General features: G+C 32.1%; 1 protein-coding gene across 1 annotated transcript; it reads left to right on the top strand.

Annotated features, from left to right (window-relative positions):
• Positions 1-9,176: 9,176 nt before the first annotated feature.
• On the top strand, positions 9,177-9,749 carry LOC149165700 (uncharacterized). Its single transcript, XM_089429907.1, has one exon. The coding sequence runs from the start codon at positions 9,177-9,179 to the stop codon at positions 9,747-9,749; it is 573 nt and encodes a 190-aa protein (XP_089286033.1).
• Positions 9,750-10,097: the final 348 nt, after the last annotated feature.

Below are 10,097 nucleotides of genomic sequence, written 5' to 3'. Positions count from 1 at the left end.
ATAATTTAATAAAATTAAGATTAAGAATATTTCTCTATAGATATGTGAAGTTTATATAAATTTAAATATAAATAATATTATTAAAAGATAGCATATTTTTCATTTTAACTCCAATCTATCAAGTACTCAAGTAATCAAATATATAAAGGTGCAAACATTTCCTTAATTTTTTCATTTAAAAAGAGGTTTGCATATTCAAAGACTTGATCTCTCTCGACACTTAGTAAATGTAGAATTAAGATAGATCTATGCTCCTAACTTGGTTCCATGCATGGACTTAATACAATACCACATACAACACTATTAACATATTGCAATATTATCCTTAACTTTGTATTAGCATTGGCATAAGCAATAAACTATCTATATTGAATACCCTCTTGTGTCCCCAGAGTTTCTCTTATTGGTTTGAGTATTAAATTGGATTCTTTGTTACCTTCTAATTTTAGATTTTCTATTATTGGTTTGTGTATTAAATTGGATTCTTTGCTTCTTTCTAATTTTACATTTACATAATTCTATTCTATGTTTCCACTGCTATTTTCTTTGTGTAGTTATTCCATAAAAGATATTTAAGAATTAAACACTTTTTTTTTAATATTATGCACATTTTGATTGAATTAGTTTTATCATTTCTTTTGTTCCACCATTATATTGCTAAATTATATTGATGAAGCAACTTTTTATAATTATTTCATCGAGATAAAATTATCATATATGGCGACCCTAGTCATGTTATCTAAATAGTATCCATAAGTTAATGTACTATTGATTGAAATCATTTATATAATTATTATTATCAAATATGAAGTGTTAGTACCTACCTCTTATGCAAAGAGTAATTGATAACAAAAGTATAGAAATTTCCATCTTGGTCATGCATAAAAATATTTAATTTTTTTTAATGATTAAAACTTATGATTTCCAAGGTTTAATTTTGTAAGAGACATTATAATAGTTTTTACCTTCTTCAACTTTTGAATTTAGGTTTCTATTTTATAATATCAAAACAAATTTTCAAAATATTAAAACAAATATTCAAAATATTAAAGTTTTTAACTAGGGAGATTTTTATAGATGAATTTACAAAGTTAAGATTTAGTAAGTGTTTAGTTAGAACAATGAAATTTATATTTCTCATTAAAATAATTTATAAAAAAATATTACACAAGAAATGACATAAATTGATTTTTGTTTGTTGTCTATATTCTTAAATAACTAGTGCATCTACTAATTCTTTTAAGCTTTTACCTTGCATTATTTGACAACTTGATATTTCAAGGCCTTATATGACTCCTACACAGGTTGCCCATAAAAACAAGCTAGCTATTAAAAGTAGGTAAAAATGTTTCATATTAAAACATTATATAATATTAAAGGAGCACCTAATTAATTATGAAAAGGCATGTTGACTTAGCGGCATACGAAAGAGCTATAACCATTTATAATGGAGGGGACATTATTTTTCTTATCAATACATTATATTATTTTCAAATATGTTGTTAATAAAAGAATAATTAATTTCTAGGAAATTTATATTTTTATGAAAAACAATAGAAAAAGATTTATAAGTATGGGGAGACTTTAAGTTATTAATAGACTAGATAGACAATAAATGTAAAATTGAGGCTAAGTTCCAATTAAACATCAATTTATGAACGTTAACATATATATATATATATATATATATATATATATATATATATGTATATATATATATATATATATATATATGTATATATATATATATGTACTCAAATCAAATGTTGATTATGAATGTAGGAAGGGATTCAAATGCAGCAAGATTTCACGGTAAAATTAGATTGTATTTTCAAAAATCTATTTATATTGATATATGAAGTGATGCAAAATTACAAATATGTTGTTGGATTTTTTTGTAGTTTTTGCAATAGTATTGAGTCCTAGTAGTAAGGCTTAAAAGAGATTGTTAAAGATTTCTCATTATAGCTTAGGAATATTTTATTTAAATAGTGACATAATAATTTTAAATGTTCTTCTTATATATATATATATATATATATATATATATATATATATTAATTTCAAATTTAAGGTATCATATATATATATTAAGCACCAAAGAAAGAATATCATTAAATAAAATGTGATTTGTTAAAGTTTTTCAAAAACTTGAGCAAAGGTTGTAAATTATTTCAAAAGTTACATATTAATTAAAAGTCAAACATGAGTTTGACAGAATTAGAAATGAAATTTTCATAAATATTCAGATTTGATATATGTACTATTTTTCATTTAATCTAGATTTGATGTTTGTAGTATTATGACAATTAGTGGCATATAATTTTATTTTTATTTTTTATAAATAATGAGATTTTCATCAATATTGATATTTGGTGTGTGCTTTTTTTAATAAATATTGAAATTTGATAGGTTTAGTATTATGAAAGTGGGTGGTTTTGATTTTTCTTTAGTCTTTATTTAAAAAAAATAATATTTTGGCAAATTCTATTTATAACACCATAAATTAGTCATTTCATGTATATGAGCCAATAAGAAAATAAACTTCAAATTAAAATTTTTTTTTCAAAATATTCAATTTAATAGTTATTTTTTTCAAAACTTTAATTAAGTTTATAAAATCTTTTTAAAATTTTTAAAACTAATTAAAAATCAAAGTATTTTCATTATAAAATAATTACAATATAACCTTCCATAAACAAGTATAACCAACATAGATCCATCTTAAATACGGATCTAACATGAGGGGAGATGAATCCAATTTATTAGCTTGCAATTTTTTTATGAGCAATCATTATTTAAATATTTTGTATATTTATTTATTTTTGTAGATTTTTTTTTAAATTTTATTTTGGTGGACATGAGAAAATTTTCAACATTGATGATGGAGAAACATACTTACACATCATAATAAGTTGTAAAATGAACTTCTCAGCTCAATAATATACCATATCCTATAAATTGAAATTTAATTGCCATTCCATATTACTAAAAATCAATATTCAATAAATCTATTTAAATTTAATACATTCCATATTACTAAAAATCAATATTCAATAAATCTATTCAAATTTTACATATTTTGGCTGGATCTATGTATCATAAACAAAGAGTTAATTAAATCCCTTTCCCATCTTCTTGATTGTCTCTACTATCCGCATAACAAACGTTATGAAATCACTGAATAATGAATTTAAAAAAAAATAGTGTGAAGAAATTGAGAATCAAAGTCAAGATTTTTCTCACATCTATATTTCAACATGGATCAAGATTGTTTTACCATAAAAATAATTTTAAGATAAAAATGATCCTAATATTTCGATGCCAAAAAAAAAGTTAACGGTGAGGCTAGTGTATTTTCAATGTGCTTTAAAGTTAACTATTTTACTAATGCCATTAAGGCAATGTTTATAATAATGAAAACATTTATAACCATCATGAATCAGTGTGGATTTAGTGTGAAATCCACAGCCAACAATCACATATGTGTGGTGAACAAGACATTATTGGGACAACTTCTTGTAGACAATAAATGCTAACTTTTATCCACTAAATGACAAATATCGTATAAAGATTGTGACAGATCATATTATTACTGCATAAATGAGTTTCGTACGGTAAATGGAACCAACATAATTTCCATAATAGGTGCACAAATCATATAAAATTTCATAATACCAATCCGAATGTTAATTAATTCTAAAATGAATTAATTTTATATTTATTTTTTGTTATTGAATCTTTTAATTATTAAACATGAGCTTCTGGTAATATATTTATTTTAAATTTTAAAATATTTTTCAACTAAAAAATTGTGAATAAGGATATTTATATTTTCAAGGTTACCCAAAACATATACCCAAGATTACTGATTTTCGCACATAAAAACATAAACATATTATTAAAAAACTCAAAGTATCATGCTATACCATACAAATTTCTTCAACTATTATATATATATCTATATATATATATATATATATTAAATGAGAATATTTCTTTTATCAAAATTACCCAAAATTTATATAAAAACTCATGTGTTTCCATAAACAAGTAAATTATTAAACAATTTAAATATTAATAAATTTTATAACATTGCCTCATTGTCATTGAACTAATTAAATATCCATTAATACTTATATTGGAAAAAAACTTAATACACAATGACCTAATTAAATATCCATTAATGCTTAGATTGAAAAAAAAACTTAATATTTTTTAAATTTATCAATGCGAAAAAGTAAGACACGTAATGAAGATGTAATCTTATTCAATATATATGATATGAGGTTATGATTTCAAATTTTAAATCCTAAAATGTGAGTTTGTGGCCATTGACAAAGTTGTCATATTATTACATGCATATATTTTTGACTTTTATGTTAATATTCCTTCTCAAGTTATATACACAACATTATGTTTAATTAAAAACATACATTGCCATAGAAATGTAATGTTATGCTAAAAAAATAATTTTCATCTAAAAAATTGTGAATGAGGGTATACCGAAGACATATACCCAAGGTTACTGATTTTCACACATAAAAACAAAAACATATTATTAAAAAACTCAAAGTATCATGCTATACCATACAAGTTTCGTTAGCTAATTTTTTTTATAAAATGAGAATATCTCTTTTATCAAAATTACCCAAAGACCTCATGTGTTTCCATAAACACAAATAAATTATTAAACAACTTAAATATTAATAAATTTGATAGCATTGCCTCATTGTCATTGACCTAATTAAATATCCATTTATGCTTATATTAAAAATTTATATATATATTTTAAAATTTATCAATGTGAGAGATAGGAAGCCGAAGACCTAGTTCTAGGGTTTAACAAAGAAAGTGATAGAGGTAAACAAGTAACCATAGAAGCACAGGGAGGAGGGAGCTCCACTCCCTCCTACAGTAATGTAGTTTCAAACAAAGGAAGGACAGGGAAAAAGAACAAGCCTCTAGACTCCTCACAGGACACCACAAAAAATACTGAAACCCAGAAGGTAGAAGGCAACAATACCCATGCAGAGCAAGGGACCCACGAGGAAGACCGACAGGAGGAGAAAGCAGAAGACAGAGGTCAGGGAACAAAGAATAGAACCAAGATGGGGCCCTGCAAGCCCAATACCAATACTAAACCGCGGGTAATATTGAATGATCTAGCTCTGCAAGAGCACACGAATCATATGGCAAACTATGCTATAATATGCAAGTTTATGGGAATCTGGCCGACAGAGAAAGTGTTGTACACCTGGATAAAATACAACTGGAAACCAAAAAGGGAGTTAAATATACATCTTGGATCTAAAGGTTTCTTCATAGTGGTGTTCACGAACATGGAGGACAAAGATAGGATTTTTGAAGGAGGACCATACTTCTATGCGGCCATGGATGATGAACTTTGTGCTGGAGCGAGAAACATTCACATCAGTATCGGTATGGATTAGACTCTACTACTTACCTCTAGATCATTGGATGCCATAGTCTTTAAAAGCTATAGGCAATAAAGTAGGACCGTCATTTTTTAAAGATTTTAGAGGCAAAACTATGAGGTAATTATACCTCCTATGCCTGTATATGTGTGGAGATGGACCTATCAGGAGCTCTTCCACATGAGGTCATTCTAGAAGTCTATGATGACGAATGGGCTCAAATAGTTGACTATGAACATATCCCGTTCAGATGTCGCAAATGTCATGAGCATGGACACCTATTCAGAGATTTTCCTCTTAATAAAAGGGAGGAACATATAAGCACCAGTAAAGAAAAAGACCATACAAGTTTTACTAAAGTGGGAGGTAAAGGGAAAGTTGGGGGAAGGAAGATACAAAAGAATCCCAATGATAAAAAAACAAGAAGTCACAATAGATTTGAGATCTTAGAAGAAAGAGAAGAAGCTGAGGGTAATCAAAGGAAATCAAAGAATCAGGTAGAAAGGGGGAAAGGACAAGAGACCAGCATGGAGTTCACACAGGAACAGAATGAACACACAACAGACCCACTGAGCACCATGGAAACAGAAAAAAGCCATGAAATGACTCAAAGTGAATGTGGTACAAAGGACCAAGACTTACAAGAGATCCTCGAAAGGGAGAACCTCGAGCTAGAAAAGTTCCTAGAGCAAGGAGAAGACCTGGGAATAAACTCTATACCATACGAGGAAGTAGATAAGGTACAAAAGATATTCCTTAGCAAGTCACACCAAAAAGTTGTAGGAGTCGAAAGAGGACATGAAAACCAGGAAAACAAAGGGGCTTCCTCAATAGGATTAATAATTGGAAAATTGGCAAAAAAACCAGGCAAGAAGAGAGGAAGAAAGCAACAGAAACAATTGATGCTAGAGTGTGGCAAACTCATGATTAACTCAGGAAGGATGAAAGACCTTTCCAGTTACTCCATGAAAACCTCCCGTCAATGAAGATCACAATCTAGAACATCAGAGCACTAGGGAGTAGAAGAAAACAGAGGAATCTAAGCAATAGGATCAAAGAGGAAAAACTTCACATAGTGTTTATACAAGAAACCAAATGATCAGTGGAGAAGGTCGGAGAAAAACATAGCAAATGGCTAAATAGATATGAATATCTTGAGGTCAAGGCAAATAAATCTGTTGGTGGCATTCTCACTCTATGGGATCCACAAAAATTTGGTATGATGGACGCGGAGGCATCCAGACACCACCTCTCCTTTATTATCCAACCTCTAAGTGACACACAATATTACATGATCAGCAATGTCTATGGTCCTCAACCAGTGGAGGAAAAACTTCGGCTCCTCACTACACTAGAAGATATGAAAAAGAGATACCAAGCTTTACCTTGGATTCTAGGGGGATCTGGATTCTAGGGGGATATTTTAACATGATAAAATCACTCACGGAGAAGAAAGTGGAACTAGAACACTTGGTAGGGATTCAGTTTCCTTCCAAAACTTTCTCATCAATATGAAACTCGTTGATATGGACACTAGCAATGGAATTTTCACTTGGAACAACAGAAGAGGTGGCTCTCCCCAAGTAGCCTCAAAATTAGACAGATTTATTATCTCAGAGGAACTTCTACTCATGGGGAGTGGCTTGATAGCATTCATCCTTCCTTTTGGAGGTTCAGACCACTGGCCCATCCAATTGGAAGCTTCTCTAATTGGTAAACCAAGGAATAGCCCCTTCAGGTTTGAGAACATTTGGCTCATGCACTCAAATTTCCTCACAAACGTTGAAAAATGGTGGAAAGAAGAGCTACACTTGCAAGGTACAAAGATGTTCCTTCTACATCACAGGCTCAAACACATTAAAGGCAGACTCAAAGAGTGGAATAAAAATGAATTTGGTAACATCTTCAAAGCTAAAGGAGAAGTGGAAAAGAAACTGAAGGAAATAAATCAAATTCTTATCACAGAAGGCTACACAGAGGAAAGGAAAGAGATAGCAGAGTCACTTCAGCATGAATGGGAAAACAGATGTCTACAAGAGGAAATATTCTAGAGATATAAATCTAGAGTCCAATGGATTAAGGAAGGGGAGAGAAACACCAAATCTTTCACAGATCCACGATAGCTCACAGAAACAACAACAAAATTTTGAAACTTACAGATCATCATGGTGTAGAAAGAAACACTCATGAAGAGATGGAAGAGGTTCTAGATCAGCATTTTTAGAGATTTCTTGAGGAAACCATAGCAGATAGTTCACAATTTACTGAAAATTTACACAATGCATTCCTAAACTGGTCTCTATGGAAGACAATTACAATCTCAACAGACCAGTGACAGAGGAAGAGCTTGAGGAAATCATCACAGAGATGCATAATGGGAAAGCTCCAGGCCCGGATGGCTTCAATGTGGACTTTTTCAAGACATGTTGGAGGATTGTAAAGCATGATATTCTGGAGGTAGTAGAAGACTCACACAAATCTAAAAAAGTCTTGAGGGCGCTCAATGAATCTTTCATAGCCTTAATCCCCAAACAGGAAAAGGCCACCTCTCTGGATAGATTTAGACCTATAGCATTATGCAATGTGGCGTACAAAATAATATCCAAAGTAATTGCCAATAGACTCAAACCTCTCCTCCCCACCCTAGTGTCTGAAGAGGAAACGAGCTATGTGGAAGGGAGACAAATTATCGATAACATAATTCAAGCGCATGAAGTGGTTCATTCACTCATCACCAATAAGTAGGCATGGATGATAATTCAGCTGGACATAGCGAAAGCCTATGATAAACTTAGCTGGACGTACATAAGAGCAGTATTAAAAGCATATGGCTTTGACTATAATTGGATTAAGTGGGTCATGGCTCTTGTTACCACAACTAGCTATTCAATTCTTCTCAATGGCTCTCCCTCAAAAACCTTCAAGCGTGCAAGAGGTCTCACGCAAGGTGATCCTCCTTCCCCTTTCCTTTTCATCTTAATGATGGAAGGGTGAGGTAGAGTAATCAGAACTACTAAGGAGGAAGGAAGAATTCAAGGTCTGAGACTCACTCGAGGAGGGGATACGGTGACACATTAGCAATTTTTGGATGACACTATGCTTCAAGGCACACCTACAGTCAAGGAATCCAAAGCATTCAAGCTAATTTTGAATGAGTTTGCTATGGCGGCGGGTACTGAGGTAAGTCTTACTAAATAAAAGATTTCCTTTTTCAATACTAATATTTCAATTCAAAGAAATCTATCCAGAATTTTGGGCTTTCATAGAGATTCATTACTCTCGAAGTATCTTGGAGTTCCCCTAACTAATAAACCACTACACAAGGACATTTGGGAGCCTGTTTTAAATAAATTGAAAGACAAAATCAACAGGTGGACAAACAGAGCCCTAAATCTAGCAGGAAGGTTGATTCTCACTAAGGCTATCCTCCAAACCATCCCTATCTATATGCAATCAGCCATTCTAGCACCAACTGGGGTCAGTATTCAAATAAGAAACATTCAAAGAGACTTTCTCTGGGGGAAAGGTGAAGAAAAGAAGAAATGGGCCCTGGTGGCATGGGAAAGGGTATGAAAACCTAAATCCCATGGAGGCCTGGGTCTACATGACCCAGAAATTCTAAACAGAGTTCTGGGAGCTAAAGTTTGGTGGAGATGGCTAAAGGAAATACAATCCCCCTGGGCAAAACTATGGAAGCAAAAGTATGCAATGAATTGGCAGGACACGAACCTCATAAGAATGACAGGACAAGTAAAAGGTTCTCAAGTTTGGAACAGGGCCTGGGAGAACAGAGCCCTAGTTCAAAAACATAGTTTCTGGGAGATCAGAAGCGGAAATTTGGCCTGGTTCTGGGAGGACAATTGGCAGCAGGAGGGCAATCTCAGTAGTGAGGATTTAGCTAGTATCCAAATAGATACCATCAGCAAAGGATTAAGGAGGGTTAGTGACTTTTGGGATCAATCAAGGAACAATGGAAAATGGAGAATTTGGAAACTTCCAGTTTACAATGAGATGAGCATGCTGAATACTCAAGCTACAGCCCTCAAAGGTCTTTTGGAAAAAAGGCAAATCTTAATCTCAACCTCGGATGATCAATTAAGATGGGGAAAGAACAAGGCAGGTCTCTTCACCCTTAAAGAGGCCAAAAGAATAGCCACAGGGCTTAACCTTCCAAGCACTAACAAGACTTGGAAAGAACTCTGGGATAACCCTCATTGGATGAAGGTCAAACTGTTCAAGTGGCTGGTTCATCAAGGCAAGATTTTGACATGGGATAATCTAAGAAAAAGAGGCTTTGTTGGCCCCTCATGATGTCACATGTGTGGACAACAAGAAGAAACCACAAATCATCTCCTCAACAGATGCTCCTACATTACCACACTATGGAACTGGGTTGGAGATGTCTTCGAGCAAACAAACAGACATGAAGATGACATCATTGCTACATTGAAAAACTGGCAGAATTTTTTTCAGATAATGATACAATAAGCTCAGCCTCGGCATTGACTCTAGGGTTCTTAATCTGGAATGTATGGAAGGAGCGCAACAATAAGATTTTCAAAGACAAAATGGGCACAGTGAGCAACATCCTAAGGCTAATCCTCAAGCAACTCAAGGAGACTATCCACATCCTAGGGGGTGTTTCTACTGGAAAACCCA

Source organism: Pinus tabuliformis, chromosome 5_1 (genome assembly GCF_031772625.1).
Source record: "Pinus tabuliformis cultivar Carrire ecotype Pingquan chromosome 5_1, CPIR1, whole genome shotgun sequence".
NCBI lineage: Eukaryota > Viridiplantae > Streptophyta > Pinopsida > Pinales > Pinaceae > Pinus > Pinus tabuliformis.
This window is presented reverse-complemented; position numbering and strand designations above follow the sequence as displayed.